The 19759-nt window shown below is 33.7% G+C and overlaps 2 protein-coding genes, 1 long non-coding RNA gene and 1 pseudogene across 6 annotated transcripts; 2 read left to right on the top strand and 2 right to left on the bottom strand.

The window, feature by feature from the left end:
* The first annotated feature begins 3916 nt into the window (after nt 1–3916).
* Nucleotides 3917–4494, top strand: LOC150037406 (uncharacterized). Its single transcript, XR_016528712.1, has 2 exons — nt 3917–4040; nt 4182–4494. It is a non-coding gene; the product is annotated as an uncharacterized LOC150037406 (long non-coding RNA).
* A 368-nt stretch (nt 4495–4862) lies between these two features.
* LOC150037407 (mitochondrial import inner membrane translocase subunit TIM8 pseudogene) lies at nt 4863–5248 on the bottom strand (annotated as a pseudogene).
* A 2888-nt stretch (nt 5249–8136) lies between these two features.
* Nucleotides 8137–14115, top strand: LOC120073877 (uncharacterized). Of its 4 annotated transcripts, none has more exons than XM_039026789.2 (6): nt 8137–8404; nt 8823–8928; nt 9982–10161; nt 10683–10768; nt 10855–12688; nt 12875–14115. In XM_039026789.2, exons 3-6 carry the CDS (start codon nt 10011–10013, stop codon nt 13546–13548), a joined length of 2745 nt encoding a protein of 914 aa, XP_038882717.1. In that variant the 5' UTR covers nt 8137–8404; nt 8823–8928; nt 9982–10010; the 3' UTR covers nt 13549–14115. The 4 variants fall into 4 exon arrangements, with proteins under 4 accessions (XP_038882717.1, XP_090167921.1, XP_090167922.1 ...); XM_090311795.1 differs by having other exon boundaries at nt 8149–8404; nt 9989–10161; XM_090311796.1 differs by lacking the exons at nt 8137–8404; nt 8823–8928 and having other exon boundaries at nt 9871–10161.
* Nucleotides 14116–15611: 1496 nt separating this feature from the next.
* Nucleotides 15612–19481, bottom strand: LOC120072652 (triosephosphate isomerase, cytosolic). Its single transcript, XM_039025084.2, has 9 exons — nt 19197–19481; nt 18702–18777; nt 18463–18586; nt 17706–17790; nt 17458–17590; nt 17205–17299; nt 17047–17125; nt 16032–16114; nt 15612–15928 (listed from the first exon to the last, which is right to left on the bottom strand). Exons 1-9 carry the CDS (start codon nt 19233–19235, stop codon nt 15878–15880), a joined length of 765 nt encoding a protein of 254 aa, XP_038881012.1. The 5' UTR covers nt 19236–19481; the 3' UTR covers nt 15612–15877.
* Between the last annotated feature and the right edge of the window lie 278 nt (nt 19482–19759).

The following is a 19759-nucleotide window of genomic DNA, read 5'->3' on the forward strand; positions in this document are numbered from 1 at the left end:
GTCAATTACCTTGTATTATGATAATAATGGAGTAGTTGCCAACTCAAAAAAACTAAGAATCCATAAACGAGGAAAGCACATCGAAAGAAAGTACCATCTTATCAGGGAGATAGTACATAGAGGAGACGTGATCGTCACATAGATAGCCTCAGAAGACAACCTAGCCAATCCATATACTAAGACCCTCACGGCTAAGGTGTTCGAGGGTCATCTAGTAGGACTAGGACTACGAGCTTCATAAATCTAGGGCAAGTGGGAGAATTCATGGGTAAATAGATGTCCTAGTTTATTGTATTTATTTTCTCATACTCAACATTGTATATTTGTATATATTTAAACTCACTGGAGTTTTAGTCCAAGTAGGAGTTTGTTGGGAATGTCCTAAAACTTACAGTTTGTAAACATTAAACATATTCTATTCATAATAAAGGAATGATTGAGATTTCTTTCAATAAAGGTGTTATTGAATTGTACTCATTCATAAATCCAATAAACTAACCCATGACTATAATATGAATACTTAACTTTATATAGAGACATAAATAAATGATCAAATTTTAGTATATAGCCAAAAAGGTCTATAAGTATATGGATAAGGTTGGGTACCTTATCATGGGGACACTATGGATGCGGCCCACTTTGTATATTGATACAAATAATGTGATTCCAAAATTATTCATGTGGAGACAAGTGAGTGGGGCATCCTATACAAAAGACGTTTTCATAGGACTGGACCATGAAATAGTCACTTTTCTTTATAAACAAACGTTTACTGTTAAAACTGAGGTAACTAGATCTTAATCCTGAGCTAAGTATGAACTCCTGTTTATTCGAGATTATCCTTTAATCTGCATAGATGAAAGTGGTTCAACATCATCACCTAATAAGCCTCCCATTTTAAGGGTAAGACCGAGTAGATAGAACATAGTCCTGCAAGATGAAATTCACTCCTGCCCATCTTAGGGTCAGTAGATGGGTTGTTCCTTTAAGTACTCCTGGTCTTGAACAAAGGGGTCACACCCTCTCGTGGCAGAGAGAGACTTGGTTTATTGGTTGGACCATAAACCAATTGTTCAATAGAGGATCAGTGAAGACTTAAGGAACAAGATGTGTTACAGGAGTAAAACGGTAATTTTGACCTAACTGTAAATATGAGTGACCTGTGAAGGATCGACTACTGAGCTATAGTGGTGTGTGCAACTACTGAGCTATAGTGGTGTGTCTCGGTAGTTAACGAATAATGCTTAATTCGGTTTAAAAAGTTTAGTCAATTAATCTCAAATCATTGGAGCTCATGATCTGTAGATCCATTAAGTCCCTCTACTAGCTTGTAAAAGGATTAAACTTTAGAATACCATGTTGAGAGAATTTGGAATATTCAAATTCGATTTAGGGTTTGGATTATTATATTTAATATAATTGATGTTTAATTAACGAATTAAATATTATGGTTCTAGAGAATTGATAATATTTAAATATGATTTAAATATTTGATGAGATGTTATATTAATTTAATATTTGATACTAAATTAAATTAATTAAAATTGGTTTAATCAATTTTCTAAATTAATTTATTAAATTTTGAATTTATGAAATTCAAAATGATGAAATTGATTAATTGAAATTTGGATTTATGAAAATCAAAATCATAAACTTTATTTAATTTAAATTCGATTTGAAATTCAATTTTTAAATTAAGTTTAAACAATTATTCACTAAAATAAAAAAAAATGAAAATGAGAAATTAAATTGGAAATGGGAAAATTCCATAATTTCCCACTTTCAATAACACCTCATGCCACTCAAATTCCATGCAATTTGAAGTGGCATTTTCTTGTTTAATCTGATTTGCATGATTAACTCTTATAAATTGAAGTTTTGAACTAATTTTGATCTTCATGCAAATTGATTTTTTGAAGGAAAAATAACATAAGTTTTTCCTTTCTGTCCAACTCCTAAAATCACATCAAATTCATCAGAATTTAAGTTTCACCACTCAATCTAAGGCCTGGGGATAGTAAAGAAGACTTAGGTGGTAGTCTATTGCTGAGATTGAAGAAAAATTCAGAGAAGAATCAAGCAATTTTATGGAATCTACAAAGGTTGTATTTTATAAACCCTATTTCTAGTTTTTTCTTTGAATATGCATGTTTTTCCTTTAAAATTGATGTAGTTAGAGTGTTTAAATCCTAAATAGTTTCCGTTTGTTGAATGTCAATACCATCAATAGTGACATCACGATATTGTTCATGGAAGATTGGTTGCAGAAGATGGAGAATTGTTGTGAAGAAATGGAGAAGCTTTTGAAGAAATGTTCTTCAAATATGAGTTCTTCTTCCTTGTAATTTTATTATTTTTTATGCTTAAATTATGAAATTAGCATAATGTATGTTACTGTATGTTCTTCTTTTTTGCATTGTTTAAATTCTAACAACAAAACCAAAGCAACAGGCGATCACTCACTTCTATTATGGGATTCGATCCCTTCATTGCGCACATCCACTTTATGGTGCTCTCGGGTTTAAGCATCGCAACATTGCCTTATTTCTTGGCAACTTGTAATTTTTCTTCACTTTTTCTTGGAGATTTGGCCCGGTTTGGTTGCTTTGACTTCCAAAACTCACTCTTGATAATTCTCTTAAAAACACTAGCAAACACATCAAATATAATAAAAATAACTCTAAATAAGAAGTAAAAAAAAAAGTACTTTTCAAGTGTTTTTCAACAACCTAGTCTATACAACTATAGGCAATACTCTCAGTTACAAGAAGCATAAGATTTACTATCAATATATAAGAGCACTTGAATGTTCTTAGAAAAAAATCAACACATATATTATTTCATTCAAAAGGGATAATCCTAAAAGATTAAGATCAAAATATATATGGCTCAACCTTGAGAAGACCTTCCATGAAGGATGAAATATTCTCCACAAGAATAAGAATGTAGGCCACAAAATCAATAATACACATTGACAAATAAGGAAAAAAAATCTTTTGCCAGAATTTGCCCATCACGAAACATTATTCTTAACATAATACAAGATATGATGCTTACGTTCTACCTGTAACAAAATTAGTCTATCATACTACAGTAACAAGTTTATTGTAGTAAAATTTTTTTATGGAAATTGAGGATGACATTCTCACTTTATATGGTATGATCATACAATATATAAATTGAAAAAGAAAAAAGAAATCTATAGGTTAAATTGCAAAAAAAAAAAAAAAAAAAAATTACTCTTAAAATATGGTATAGTTGCAAATATATCCTCAAATTTTCAATTATAATAATTAAGCCCTCAAACTTATGAAATATTAAAATTGGACCCTCAAACTAATATAAGAAATTATAACAATTGTATAATTTTGAGGATTCAATTGGGTCCAATTTCTACTACTATGATAAGTTTGAGTGTCTAATTTTAACACTTTTAGAATTTTGAGAGCTGAATTTTTGCAATTGAAAGTTTGAAGACATAATTACAACTACCACCATATTTCAGGGGTAACTTACACAATTTGTTCACATATATATACCAATTCAAATATTGAAATAGATGAGTAAAGAATCCATCTAATGTTGCTTTCATATCAATTAAAATATTCAAAATTTATCTTTCTAGGTCTCTTGCATTGGTAATTTTGGTTCTAATTCTCAAATGTAGTAGATCAATGGGATGATAATTATCAATGCAATAGGAATTGCCTTAGACAAAGGTGAGGTTTGTAAAACTCATGTTACCCTTGTTAGTTTTGGTATTTTACTTAATTTTCCTTTTCTTTTCCTTGAAAACTAATATTCAATTGCATCTAGATAATAACAATTTCATGATTGCTTTGTTTCTGGTTGGTATGTGTTTGTTTTTTCTTTTTATCTTTTAGATAGTGATTTGTTTCATGATCCCATGGGAGCTAACTACTTCTCACATTTAAAACTCTCAAATTCATGGATTTCTCACTACAATAAACTTTCGTAAATCGCTTCTTTGCTCTCCTATATCAACAATAAGGACTTCAAACACCCGAAGATTCGCAAAAGTAAGCCTCCTTTTGTACTGTCTTCTTTTTTTTCTTTGAAATTAGAAAGGGGTCATTTCAATTTCCTCAAGCATCTTGTTGATCATTTCAATTTTGTTGAATGTTGCTTCTTTGATATGAACAAGCATATTTTTTTTTCAGATCTTTTATATGAACAAGCATCTTGTTGACCATTTCGAAGTAGACAACAAGTTCTCGATATTTAGACTTCAAAGCTCTATGTATATATTGGTCAATCTACATTGTTAATCTTTTACTAGTTAAACGATTTTGTCACTTTCTTTGTCAAAAATTGTTAAAGTGAATTAATTAATTTTCGTGTTTATTAAAAATTGAGTTGTGTATACAAAAGCAATTGAGACTTTATTTTATGCTTGTACCAAGGTTTAAAATATCGATGATGCGAAATTGATGGAAATACCAAGATCTTAATTTTACGAAAATATCGATAAAATGTTGTGTCAACGAATATTTTTAGAAAAATTATAAACAACAAAAAAAAAATTTATCGATTAAAATTAGTAAATAAACATTTTATAATGCTTAACATGTCTATTATTTATATTTTTTTATTATGTTTACAATAGTGTAGCTTATTTTTTATGTTTTATGAATTTATCTATGAATTATAGTATAATGAAAATATAGATTTATTTCTCATGTCGATGTCGAATCATATGAATGTGAAATATCAAAGAAAATATCAACATGTTAACAAAAATTTATGTATAGATAACAGAAAAGTATTATTGATTTACACATGCACAAATAAAAAAAATTATTATGATTATTCTTCAATAAATAAACGGTGACATACATTGTCTAGCACAAAAATAGACATTTAATGTCGCACATACCCTGTTGGCAATGACCGACATGGAAGAACATGTTTTGGAATCGTTTCATAATGATGATGCTCCTCTCTATATAGCGTTGGGCACAGTTTGATAGACAGTTGGATTCACTAGAGCTGAATTTACTCCTTGGTGTAACCAGTGATGCACTTGTCCCAACATACACTGCTTAGCTTAGCCACCATCTCAGCAACCATAGCTCTTTGCTTCTCTTTGCTGTCTAAACTCTTGAGGGGAAGGGTCAAATCCAGTCTACAATAGTACGTAAAATTTTCAATACTCTAAAAAAAAAACACATGGCATAAGAAGCACGAGTATGGGTAGAAGACACACACAGATACAATGATACATCATTTAGAACATGGACACGGCAAAGACACGTTTATCAAAATATATATTTTAAAAAAATATATATCATTTCTATATAGAAAGAAAATTCAAAATAAATGCTTAAATGCTTAAAAAATTAGTTTGATGTATTTCACACTCAAAAATTATTATTATTGTCATATATGTATCTTTTGAGTCTACTCAACAAGTGTTCTATGCATGTCTAACACATTTTGTTACAAAAAGAACCGAAGACAAGAAATGAAGTTGCAGACTGTTGAACGTTGTCGTCTTTCTATTATGTTGTTGTAACCACCATAGCTTCTTCGTTGTCTATGAGCGCATGTATAAAAAAAACGAATGAGAAGAAAGAGAGAGAGAGAGAGCAAGGCATTCATTCTGAAATAAGTTTGAAGAAGAAGTAATAAAAGAGTCCCTCCCGATTCGCACAGTTGACGTAGGCCTTTGGCCGAACCACTTAAATTCTTGTGTTCTTTCTTTCTTTCTCTACGATTGTCTAACATTTACTTAAGTATCGTACACACGATCGTTTAGTTCCTATCGCATCGTTTACATGATCGTTTAACTCTGCATCGCACCGTCTTTACGATCGTCTAGCTCCTCAGCTATCGTCTATACGATCGTTTAGTTCCTTACAACTATCGTCTACACGATTGTCTAGTGATTCTTAATATCATTTACATAATTGAACTATCTTCTAGTTCTTTGGAGCTTCGTCTACACGATTGAGCTACCTTCAGGCAGATGATTGAAGAGTTTTGAAGCTTGAAGCATACAGTCTTCCTTGAGTCTTGAAGTATACTTGACCATTAATTCTGAGTAGTTTGTGACTGGCTGACTGCAAACAAGAGAATTATACCTATCTGGGATAACACATTATTGCATTAACAAGTGTCGATTCGTGTCCAACAAATATTAAAGTGTTCAAATGTCTGACACGTGTTTGATACAGACAGACAAGCCAAACTAAAATGTTAATGTTTTAAGTAATATGATCCCATAACCTATGATTACTTGTCTGTTTGATGAACTCATTGAATACGTTTATCTGAAGAAATGTTTTTTTTTCCTGTTTTCAAGGAAAATAAATGGAAAAAACTCAGACCATGTACTGTTTCTAGATATATATTTTGCAGGAATGAGAGCAAGAATACACGTGTACTATGAAACTTTTTAGTATCTGTCTTGATGGTGTCTTATATTTATCTTGCAAGTATCTCGCAAGAAAAAAGAAAAAAAAAATCTAAACTCTTACCTCTAATTTTATTTTGTGATATATTTTGAGATAAGAGATAACAATATTTTAAGTGGTTATAGAGTGGGAATACACATACATTAAGCTTTTAATGTTCTTCTAAGTGATCTTTTATCTTGCACTTGTCTTGCAAGTCTCGCAACAAAACAATTCTAAATCATTCCCTCTAATTTTGTTGTGTGACACATTTAGATACATATTTGAGGTGATTTAGTAAGGGTAATATATATAGGACTTTTTAATATCTTTCTAGGTGTTGTCTTCTTTCTATATGTCTTGCAAGTATTTTGCAAGTATATGGTGAGATTACATATTTTAGGTGAATTAGACTGGGAATATGCAAGTATATAACTTTAACGTCTTTCTGAGTGATTTTTTATCCTACACTTATCTTGTAAGTATCTCACAACAAAATAATTCTAAAACATTATCTCTGGTTTCACTATGACGCATTTAAATATATGTTTGAAGTGATTTAGAGAGGGAATACGTAAGTATGAAATTTTTAATATCCTTCTAAGTTACTATTTTCATAAGTATTTCATGGCAAAAAAGTTTCAAACCCTTTATCCCTATTTTCATTATGACATCTTTCTTCTAGTTAATCTCTTATCTTGCACTTATCTTGTAAGTATCTAGCGATAAAAAAAACTTATTAACTTTAACCTTTAGTTTCATTGTGGCACATTTAGATACATCTTTTAGGAGATTTAGAGTGAGAATGGACACAACAAACAATACGACAAATATTTCATGTTTTTTGTACATTCAGTGTATTTCAAATCGTACAAACTTAGCACCACAAGAGAGAATGAAGTTGAGAGGAGTTTCTAACAATTTTGGAGTATGACTAGCATGAGAGAACTTAGAGAGAAATTAGAGAAAAGATTAGAAAGAAAGTGGAATAGAAGTAGAGAGAAAAATGAGATTTGTGTACAGATGACGTACTCCCAGCCCTCTTAACGATTAATAACTCACCCCCTAAAATAAGTGAAAATTAACCTTCTGCTTACGTCAAAGTACACTTCCCACTTTTTATGTAGGATCGCGTTAGGCACGTCTCTTCCAACTAAGTTGTCGACACTCTAACTCAATTAGCTGGACTATTGCGATTTTCATTTTTCTCACCATTTTGCCACTCGACCTCGAGAGAGACATTTCGCCTCAAATTTTTTTAGCATAACCCTGCCACGATTTTAAAATACATCGCGACAAAATCAATGGACATTCAATGTTGAAAATTCAAAGAAGAACGTGTTCATTATCTTTATTTATGTTGGTCACTATTTCTGTTAGTTGATAATGGTTGGTTGCAGTAGTCCCGTGACAAAAGAGAGAAATTTAAAATCACAATAGCCCTTTCCAATGAGTTAAGGTTGCGATGTTTTCGAATTGGGAGAGATGTCCCCTAAGTACACTTTGACATAAACGAAATGTTAGTTTTCATTTGCTTTCAAGGTCATGAAGCGTTAACATGGAGTTATCCAAGCAAAAATCTCGAGAAAGATGTAATTAATAGTTGAGTTTTTTTCACTTGGACAAAATAGACATTTTATGTGGCCAATTATTCAATTACTCTGTAAATTAGAAATCCACCTTAAATCTATTCTCCCCCTATTTTTAGCAATTTCACAACATTATTAGCATTGAACATTTTCGAGAATGTAGCTAATGTGGGGCGCAGCAGGAAGAATTGCAAGAAAAACCCAAGTTCTTGTTTGGTCCACCCAAAAAGAATGGAGTAGCATACACTTGTTCGGTTGCCAAGAAACAAACAAACCACAACCAATCTCAAAAAAGTAAACGAAATGCAGACAAATTTCAGTTGGGTCAACCGAAAAACGATTGGATTTGGAACCCATTTCAGTTTCCGACGACTTCCCGAGGAAATTGGAAGTTCTCAGGTCAGTGTAGCAGCTCAAAATTTTTCAAGAAGAAGAAGTTTTCCTGTTTTGTTTTTCTAGCCCCCATTTGATTATAATTTCTAGAAAATGGGCAGCCTAAAATTTTACATGTTTGCCTATTATCAATTTTGTTCCTTCTAACTGTAGATTATTAGTTGTAAATCCCCAATCACATGATAGTTTCTGCTGTTTATTTGATTGATATTCAAAGGATCAAGCCTTACCTTTCTATGAACCCTATTAAATTTCTATATTCAACAGCTTGAGAGAACAGAAACCATTACTTTTGGGTGGAATTGGTTATATCTTCATGTAACCTAAGAGTCTTTGGAATTTCAATAATTTTGCCACCAACCATTTAATCTCTCTCTGTAAATTATTGAACTAGACAACTAACCCATGTGTTCATCTTGTGAAGACTGTGCCCTGAGGTCGAGGTTATGGAGTTTGGTCCAGGCGAAGAGACTCGTTCTGGGACCAAGTGGACCAGGATCCACCAACCTTGGGTGCTGTGGTTCTCCATGGTTAGATTTCATTACTTGCCCTGTGTTCTGAAATGATATTATCATCTTGATTCTTTGATATTTTTCAAGTTTCTGTTAAATGTTTTGGAACTCAGAAAGAATAAAGCAATGGATTTTCTTTGGTCATAATCAAATCAAGTTCTTTGCCATATTTCAATGCTTTTACTTTTCTCCTCCTCCTCTTATCTTTCCACCCTTTTATTATTTCTTTTACACAAGCATAACTTGGACCTACGAGTTTCTTGTTTTCTTCTATGCTTAAATGGAACTTGTCTTCCAGAAGCTGCCTCCTTCTGAACCTACCATAACCTGTGAAACTTTGTTAGCTTCTGAAAGAAAGCTCCACCTTTTTCCTTTCTTTTTGCTGTTGCTACTTACGGTTTTAAAATTGTTTCCCTCTGGTTTTTTTATTCTCCCTCTTTTTCTTCTTAAATCCTGTAATAAATATCATGGGTGCTTTAACTCATGTCAGCTGCCTCAATTTATTGTCTTCTGGAGAGTTTCTTTTGGGGGAGACTGCTTTAAAGTTTTAGGGGGAAAAAACCTTCAACTGAAAAATCTGTTTATGTTTCTTTTACTATTTTGTTGAAAGGTATTTTCTTCAATATTCGGTTTGTCAAGAATCAAGATTGAACTTTCTGACTGGTTTCTTGAAGAGCGTCGCTATTGAAATATAGACCCTTTTCTTCCTCAATTGAACTTCAACAGAATCCTTCAACTTGTACCTCCTTCAATTGTGATTGCTTGAGTATTGGAGTGGACCTGATATTTTAATACTTTTCATGTCTGCTTTCCATGTCTGAAATTTGAGCAAAGAGCTTCTGGACGCTGTTAAGATCTTTCCGATTTGAGTCTTGTTATTTGGCGTTCCATCTCTTGTCTAAATTTCTGAACTGAGGAATTTTGGTTGGGGAACTTCCCACATCATGTTTTAGATTTTAGTTCAGTTCATGTAAGATAATCTTGGGTAGATTTTGTTGTAGTTTTGTTTTTGCACCTGTACCCTAAAGGATGATAGCAAACAAAAGAGGCTGAGCTTAATTTCAATCTAAGTGTGTAGAGAGCTTGGAAGACTTCTCATCATGTTTAAAATGGGAAAGAACCAGAGCCAGGACTCCAAGCTGCAGTTTAACAAGAACGTTCCAGGCTGCTTCTGGAGCATATTCCATACCATTGACTACCATCGATGGAATAACGTTAAGAAGATGCTTCCTTACAAAAAACATTCAAGAAGTAAGTTTTGGAGCACCTGCTGAAAAACTTCAATTTATTGCTTTTAGATTTTGTTTTCAGTCTCAGAGTTCTTGTTGGCATCATTTCCAATGGTTGGAGATTTTTTCTTTTATCTCATATCTTCATTCAAAGGAGTTACAAGTCTCTTCTGCTTTCATTTGATTTCTTTTATTATCTTTTTGGGAAGCAGGGTGGTATTTGAAACTCGAGGATACAGTTGTACAATCAATAGAACAAATACCATTCAAGTAAGCAAGTGTGTGTGGGGGTGGGGGGGTATTAGTGTAGTCTAGTTCTAACTTTCTGGTTAAAAAAGTACAAATACTATGGAACTATTAATTGTTAGAGGGGATTAATTAGACTGGAGAGAAGATAAATTGGGAAAATAGGTCCAAGCTGGTTTTCTTTTAAATATACCTATGGCCATTGGGCCAACAGCATCCCATTTCAGATTTTTGTGGATTTAGTAATCTGATTTCAGTTTCCTTTTCCAAGTAATTTAGTTCAAACTTCATCTGCAGGCAAGGGAGGTCCAAAATCAACTCCAAACAACCACCACCTGGCCGAAGTGTCAGAACAAAGTAATGATGGAAACAACCCTCTAATGGTAAAGGTCATGGTAGCATAATCAGATATAAGTAGATGTTACTGTGTGATATGATTAGTTAATTCTGAATTTGTCATGTTTAACAGTGTACCGCAGAGAGTTGTCCTATTCGCAAAAAACCCGGAGAAGCCCATGTAAATGAAGTGATAACTAAAGAGATGTCAGAAGAAGATATTACAAAATTCTGGAAATTGAATTCCAGTTCAAAACGAAGGTTGATTCGAACACAGTCTATACATCATTTAGAGCCTTCGTATGATTCTCCAGGATATAATGGTGAAAATGGAGACAATGGAGTCACTCCTCGACAGAAAACTCCTATGAAACTAGCTGCATCTGGAATGAGGAGTATTTCTCTGAATGCCATGGATAATGAGGACTACTTTATCCAGGGAAAGATTGCTATCCGATTGAAGTCTTTTACAGAAAAATCTAATGGAGCAAAGAAAACCTTAGAAACAAACAATAACAGAAACGTCTCTGGTCGCTCATTTAAGGAAGACACTCACATCCAAGAGATATTTAAGGCAAATAGAAAACTATTTGCTGAATTGTTGAAGGGTGCACGTGGTAAGAACACTCTCCAAAGCCCACAAAACAAGAAGTCCTCAGCAAGTCTAGCAAAATCAAGGTCCTTTCCTGCTCCTGGTTTAGCAGGAAAAGGATATAAAAAGCTTACCTCACTCCAACACAAGCAGTATGAGTCCTTTCCAAAACAAAAATCTAATTATCCCCACCCATCAAAGCTGGTTGAATCTGAATCTCCAAAGAATTTTCATGAAGATTCGACACCTTGTGATTCTGATAGTACTTCAAGCCATAACATAAGAGAACAAACAACCCCTTCTTCTTTGGGCTCGAATCGAGGACTAAGGCATGGGGGATGGAATCAGTTGGTTGTCAAGCGTTTCAATATTATTAAGCAGAAAATAAGACGCTCATTCAAGGAGAGGAAGAAGGGAAATAACCAGAAAACATCTAAAGTTATATCAACCGTGAATTGCTCTGCACATGAACTTCCCCTTTCCAGAAAAGACAGGCCGAAGGAAAGTATAGGAACTGCCACAAGTGAAAATATCTCAGGCATTAGAAGATATAGTGAGACTGGTAATTCTGAGAATGATAATATCAGTAATGGAGTTCTAACCAAGACAGGAATTGCTTCACCAAGTGCTTCTCTGGAAAGATATTCTCAACTTTCTGATGACTCAGGTATTATAGGATACAGTGAGACTGACAATTCTGAGAATGATAATCTCAGTAATAGAGATCAAACCAAGATCGGAACTGCTTCATTAAGTGCTTCCCTGAAAAGATATTCTCAACTGTCTGAGTACAGTTTCGATAAAAACAGAGAGGCAAAGTGTTACGACTCTCTAACCTTAAGGCTGATTAATGAAAAAAAGATTCCGAATATAGAAAAGCCTAAAAAAACCTTTGGAAGGAATCTTTCTTCACCTGATATTGACCTCTTTTGTACATTATTTACTGACCCTCCTCGTGCTGTTTCTCGCACAAAAAAATCAAAGAGGGGTTTGGCACATTCGAGTACATATAATAATATTAGAACGGATGAGAATCTAGCCCATATATTAAGCATACATGTATTTGAACCGTTGAACAGAGATTCACCAAGTATGATAGAAAAAGGCAATGACAACATGCCCGTTGATCATTCAGGTAGTTTAAACGAGGTCACAAATGATGAGGGAACTGCCTGGGTAGATGAGCTCGAGGAGAAATTACCTCACTTAGATATATCAAATGGTAAACACCAACAAGTATTGGGTAGTGAATGCATAGTTGAAGATGTTAGGGAGACTGTTGATCATTTCAGCGATCATTCACACATCAATCAAGTCTTGGAACTTGAAACTTGTTTTCAAGATGATGAAACTTCGGAGCTCTCAGACTCGGAAGGTAAATATTGGAAGCTATTCGTAGTCTTTTTTCATAAATAATGCTTATGAAGCTTACATTGAACATATATCTTGCCTTAATGCATCAATATTTGCTCTGTTTTTTCAACCTTGATTTATCAAAATTTCCAAAATTAAAGTAATAAGAAATAAAAATAGAACTTGTGTTTTTTGTTAACTGTGTCAGGCGCAATACTAAAGTCTGGTTGCAGTATTGCAAATGAGCTTGAACCTTCTGATGACCAACCTAACGAGTCCAGGACAGGAGGAGCTTTACCAACTTTTGAAACCATTGTCAATGATGAGATAATTGATGACGCTGAAAAGATTCCTAACTATCTCCATCTGCATTCTGAGCTTAGTAGAATCGACAGTGCCGACTTCAACTATATGAGGTATATTCTTCAGCTCTCCAGCTTTATCGAAAGTGGTCACATAATAGACCAACAACTTAATCCTTCAATATTCGCGAGAGAGGAAGCTCACTTTTACAAAAAACTGGAATGCTATTGGGAGATGGTTGACAATGATTCTGATCACCTACTTCTGCTTGATTTAGTTTATGAGACATTACATAATGTATATGAAAATTCATTCATTGGTTTCCTTAAAACTTTCTCCTCGACAAGCCAAATTCGTCCAATGCCACTTGGGCTGTATCTTCTCGAGGAGGTCCGAGGAAAAGTTGCCTGGTACCTGAGCTTGGGACCAGAACTAGACCAATGTTTAGATGATGTTGTGGGGCGAGATTTAAGTAAAGGTGATGATTGGATGAACCTTCAATCTGAAACAGACTACATAACTCTTGAGTTGGAAGATTTGATTCTTGATGAGCTTTTAGATGAAGTATTAAGTTTTTAGGATTTCTTGGTAGATCTTGTTGATATTGTACAGTGTCAATCAAAGTAAACATTAGAGAAACCATTATGAGTTGTTCTAGTGGTAAATAAGAAAACATCCCCTTGATAAAGACCTAAGAGGTCATGGGTTCAATTTATGATAGCCACCTACCTAAGATTTAATATCTTACAAGTTTCCTTGACATCAAAACGGGTAAAATCAGACGGATTACCCCCTGAAATTAGTCGGGGTGCACGTAAGATGCCCCGACACTCACGGATATAAAAAAAAAAAAAAAAAAAGTAAACATCAAAGGATTATTGTAAGGCTCAAGTAGGTGAAAATATAAAGAGAAAATAGATGCAATCATAGTTTGTTTTCTTTCTTCTTTCTTCTTCTTCTTCTTCTTCTTTTTTTTTTTTTTTTTTGACTCCCCTAAGGAGAGGGGGGAAGGGACTAGATTTTTAGTATTTTCAATCTCATGTAATTATTTACACATGTATATAATATCTTGTTTGTGTAAAAACAATCACTGCAGTTTTGTGGATGATTCATTCCTACCGTCTTTATTATGATTAATTTTTACAATCCATAATTTGAGGTTCTCTTCTTGTTAAGGGGAAAAACTAATATAGATTACAAAGATCTCACACAGGTAGGGTACGGTTTCCATTTAGCAAACATGGATTAAAGAAAATTGAGAATTTTATCATATGAAAAATATCAACTTTAAGCAATCTTTTAGAAAAAAAAATTGAATTCTAGTCTAAATTTTCCATCAACATGTCTTGTGAAAACAATGATATGCATGGTATTATCGATCTACATATGCATCTTATGATGCAAATATTATTGATCTTGGTTAAATTATAAAAAATATGCGTAGATTCATAAACTATGTGGTTGGTTTTGATTATATTATCAAACTCTGAAGAGTTTCATTTTAACCCTTGAAAATTGAAGTTTTTCTCCAAACAACTTTGAGTGGCAAGCTTTTGTTGTTGAATTCATATAGGTCAAAGTGTGTATCTACTTAAGTGAACAAATTTAAATGCATACTTGAAAACAAAAATAGTGGCATCATCTATTCATTATTTTTTCGCTAACCTTAATCCCAAATATACTTCTCACACGAGTTTATATTTGTTTCCTTTATATACATACATAAGCAAACACAAAAAACTTAGATCACATGTGTTTGATTTTTTTTCCAACCCAAATAGTATGAGTTGGGTTGGATTGATCGGATTTTTCGAACATCCCTACTGTGGATTTGATCTTTCCTTTTCCAATGAATTCTCTTGAGGTTTCTTTAGATATGAGTATAGAAAAAACATTCATCCTAGCCTATTAATTTTTCATTTGCACTCATTTGATTTGCCTTTTTTAAAATAAAATAAAAACCACACACAAACACACAATTGGGCTAAAAATCGAAACTAATCAAACGGACTAAAAATCTGACCATCAGTTTTGACCCTTGTTGGACATTTGTTTCATTTCCATTATTACCACCAAACTGATCGATTTGGTTCAATTTTTGGTTAGGCCTAAAACAAAAAGAGCCAAACCAGCTGTTTGGGTTTGAGAGTGTTTTCGAACCAATTAAAAATTTTTTGCTCAATTTCCTAACCCAATCAAAACCCTTAAAGAGAGCAACCCAACCAAATTCTTATATTTTTTAGTTGAGTTGAATCGGTCCAACAGATTGTCACTACAAACAGAGAGTGGGAGACGACTAGCAAGTGGAAAAACCAGAACTAAGACAATCAATTCAAAAATCTAAATCAAGAAGAAGCAAACAGAGAATTAGTGGATGAACTTGGTCACTATAGCGAACTTCATGAGTGAAATGCAGTCCATTGCAAAACACGAGGAAGTATATTTAATTAAAATTGAAATGATAAAACTCTTTTAATTAACGAAAAATTAAAAATAAAATAGAAGGTAAATTGCTGTGCTACCAAATATGCTAAATTCCCCAAGAAAACTCCATTATTCCCACGAAAAAGGGCCCATTTATAACTCCAAAACATGAAAGCCCATAAGAACTTACAAGTGACTTGAAAGAAATGGATTGAAAATTTGGAAATTGAACTAGCATTTTATAATTAGAACGCACAACATTTTGTCTGAATCAGAATTGAGATGATCTCAATCCAACCGTAAACATAATAGTGACCTCAACAGTGCCAAATTTATGTCAAAATGCATCAAAAAGGAGAGAATACAAAAGGATGATTATACAAAAGCATTGGGTCTCAAACTTTATTGCTCAAGCAAACAACAATTTTCCGCAACATATCCCGCGTACCTAAAGGAAGATAGAACCATCTCTTCCTCAGGCGATTCATGAAGATTTCTTCACCGTAGCAGACTTGATAATGTCAACAAACTCGGGCTAGTTCATAGAAAATATAAAGATGAGTCAGCAACAGAAATCAAGTTCCTACACCAAACAAGTGAACAAAAATATATGATGCAAACTTATGAGAAGAGTTAACCTTAAGCGAAGCTCCTCCAACCAAAAATCCATCCAAGTCAGGTTGTCCTGCCAGTTCTTTGCAGTTTGCACCATTTACGGAACCTAAAAGACCAATTAATAACTTAAACATGTTAGTTCCACAGTTACATAACCTTGAACCGTTGTTTTAAAAAGCTATTGAGGCTTACGCCTTGAGGCTCAACTCTAAGTTTTAGCCTCGAGAGTTATGCCTTCCTTGAACAATAAGAGGCTTACACCTTTTTGAAAATGCATAGAGGCAATTTGAACTAGGATTACTTTTACTGTTGTGACTTTAAAAACATTGAAGGCAAAAATCTATAGTATAAATCAATCTTATTATTGATCAAGTGAAAATTGTGAGGGTATTTTCAATTTATACTTTTTATATGACTATCATGTTTAGCCTCTTCCCTATTACAGGCTTACACCTCATACCACCTCGAGGCTTACACCTCACCTCTTCAAGAGGAAAAACCTCAAAGCCGTCTTTAGCCTTTTAAAACATTACCATAAACATGCACTAAACAGGCTATTTGCATTATACATGTACACAATTTGCATTTAGGCTCAATAAATTCTATTCCTTTTGGTTAATAAGGAAGGAAAAGCCTAATTATTATTTTTTTAAAATTAAAATAATAAAAAAGCCCTAAGGCACACAACTTTCAGCCTTAGGGCTTCACATAAGGTGCACGCCTAATGTGCGCCTTATTTTGTGCAAAGGTGAGGTGCCAGACTTGCGTTTAAGGGCCTAGACACGTGCCTAGATGGGCTTTTTAAAACCTTGGATACATATTAATCAAACTATGGTTTTTATTTAGTTGTTTCCTGAAAAGGACTCCCCTCCCACTGTTGGATTTTGGTTAAATCAAGCTTATGTGGGTTCGAGCTCAATTACAAAGGCTTCCTTAATTAGTATGCTTGGATTTACAGTTTTAACCATCTCGACAAACTATAGGAAAAGAACGCACAGCAAACATGTCAGTCTTTTTTCATCCAAGCAAAGAGGTTACCTCCATATATAATTCTAACAGATCCAGCAACTTCAGCACTAACATTGTTCTGAAGCCATTTCCTCAATTCAGCATGAACCTTTAAAAAGAACCACAATGTTATTGTTAATGATCCTGAATTCATGTGAAATACAAAACTCTATAAGAACAAATCTTACTTCCTGAGCCTGAGCAGGGGTTGCAACTTTCCCTGTTCCAATAGCCCATACTGGCTCATAAGCCAAGACAACATTGTCCCAATTAGAGATTTTATCTGCCACATAACAGAAAGGGTTATCCATTTTGTACAAAACAAGGGAGTATGATGTTAAAAGCTTCTCAGCACGCAAAAGAGCATAAGATCAAGAGCTCACAGTTCCTGAAAGTTCCAAATATTCACTTTAAATGTCAGAGCTAAGAAGGTAGAAGTACCTGCAATAGCTTTAGTTTGTGCAGCAACAACATCCAATGTTGATCCTGATTCTCGCTGCTCAAGAGTTTCTCCAACACAAGCAATGACTTTAATCCCTTGGGAAAGTGCATATGCAACTTTATCTCCTACAAACTGTATACGAAAGGATGAGGGAATGGACTTTGCAATTCGAATCAGTAATATTATTCGTCAAGTTAACAATATAAAGATAGGGGTGTGGACTAGTTTCCGATCTAGCAGTGGTTACCTCATTGGACTCGTTCAAAAGAAGTCTTCTTTCAGAATGTCCAATAATAACCCAAGGAATCCCCAAATTGACAAGCATCTCAGCACTACAGGCAAAAAGATATTAACTTCAAATTAATTGCACGATCCACCCTTAATTCCTAAGAGTTAAGACAAATATTTCTTCATATAAAAAGGAAAAAGGACTAGAAAACATGAGTGAACAGCTGAAGTCATACAACATTTAGGCCCCATTTGGTTTTAGTTTTTATTTTCTGAAAATTAAGTCTATAAAAACCATTTCCACTTCTAAATTACTTGCTTTAGTATCTACTTTTTACCAATATTTTCATAAACCAAGCCAAGTTTTGAAAACTAGAAAAAGTAGTTCTTAAAAACATGTTTATAATTTTTTGAATTTGACTAAGAAACAACTCTTTTAATCAAGAAAGATGCAAATCAATGAAAGGAAGTAAAATTAATTTTCATAAACCAAAAACCAAAAAACCAAATGGTTACCAAACGGGACCATATCAATTCAAATTCAAATTTCATTATTCTTCAAACAAGATTCAGTAATTATTCTGAAATTAGTCATTGTAAAGTTTGGAAGCGAGCCTTCAGTTAAAATCAAGACAAAAGATGGCACCCTTCAGTTTTTATTGTTGTAACTAGTAACAGATTTTGAAACTGAACAAAGAACAAAAGTTATGACAAATGAACAGAGATTATCATCAACTAGCCAAGCCAGCAGGCACCTTCCTAGCTAAATATCATACCTAACTTCTCCAGTAAAAGCACCACCTTTGCGAACCCAACAGTTCTGTGCTGCAACTTGAATATCAGACCTCAACAAACTCTTCACCAGCGAAAGAAACACAAAAGGTGGACTCACAACAACTTCTGCAAGGGAGAATAACAAATAATACCTAATCAACCAAAGAGCTTCGTCGACAAGAAATTGCAAGCCATAAGGACACTGGTACAACTGAAAACTAAACAGAATTTCCATGCGTACCCACAGCATCTTCTGAAGGAATTTCAGCTTCATTCAACGTGCTGACAATTTTCTTCACCTCCTCGGTTGTTCCATTCTGTAGAATATTCAATCGATGAACAAGACGATTAGTTCAATCTAGAGTAATCCAGTACCCCCAAATCTCCAATCCCAAAGTTGCACATACATTTAACACTTAAACACATCAAACACAATTGAAAATTACATAAAGCACACTCGGATCGGAAAAGTCAAAAGATCTGCTAAGTCAGTACACCGGAAAAACCAAAGGAGAAAAGTAAAGTACGTTTTTTTCTGGAAGTTCCTCAGTTCGAAATCAAAACCCAAGAATATTTAAACCAAATAGGTAGAAATCACATATAAACAACAGATTTGGCATCCAATAGCTCGTACGTTAACGGTCAAATCGACTGAAAAGGCGATCATCTCAAAAATGGAGAGAAAATAGAGATCAAATAAAGAAAAATGATTTCAAACAAGAACTAAGGAGCATACGCATTTCCAGTTGCCGCCGACGAAGAATTTCCTTGCCATTTTTGTTTCCTGAGAATCCTTGAATCGGAGAATTTGATTGTAGCAAAAGCAGAAACGCAGAATCAAAGAATTTAAGTGGAGAAGGAGAGCGGTTCGCTAAAGAAAAAGAAAAAAACCCACGGGCGCATCACGGATCACAAAAAAACCACGACTTTTTTTAAATAATAATAATAATAATTTTTATGTATAGAATACTTTTACAACAATGACGTAAATCCAAGTTGGGATAACAACACATAATCCCTTAATAAAAAGCTCATATATTTCACTTTTATCTGGTTTTTTTTTTATTATTATTTTTAAAAACGCCACTTCTAAATTACACAAAAATTACACACAATTACCTTTTTGTCCTTTACCCCTAAACAATTATACATTTTTCAAAAAAGAAATCAGAAGTTTCCTTCATTCACATGTAGTTTTTATTTTAACCAAACCTCATTCTCTCTCCCTTCCTCGTTCTCTCCATCCCTTGTTCTTTTCACCTTCACAACAGCCCATGCCAACCAAACTGGCCAGCGGTT

This window comes from Benincasa hispida, chromosome 3, assembly GCF_027475165.1.
Source record: "Benincasa hispida cultivar pf3 chromosome 3, pf3_genome.v1.1, whole genome shotgun sequence".
Taxonomy (NCBI): Eukaryota; Viridiplantae; Streptophyta; class Magnoliopsida; order Cucurbitales; family Cucurbitaceae; genus Benincasa; species Benincasa hispida.

Coding starts and splice junctions, on each gene's coding strand:
- LOC120073877 (XM_039026789.2), top strand. CDS start 10,011: ATGTTTAAAATGGGAAAGAACCAGAGCCAGGACTCCAAGCTGCAGTTT. Junction 10,769..10,854: donor ATGGAAACAACCCTCTAATG/GTAAAGGTCATG, acceptor CATGTTTAACAG/TGTACCGCAGAGAGTTGTCC. Junction 12,689..12,874: donor GGAGCTCTCAGACTCGGAAG/GTAAATATTGGA, acceptor TAACTGTGTCAG/GCGCAATACTAAAGTCTGGT.
- LOC120072652 (XM_039025084.2), bottom strand. CDS start 19,235: ATGGCAAGGAAATTCTTCGTCGGCGGCAACTGGAAATGC. Junction 17,791..18,462: donor GCTTTTACTGGAGAAGTTAG/GTATGATATTTA, acceptor TTTTGCCTGTAG/TGCTGAGATGCTTGTCAATT. Junction 15,929..16,031: donor TTGGAGGAGCTTCGCTTAAG/GTTAACTCTTCT, acceptor TCTATGAACTAG/CCCGAGTTTGTTGACATTAT.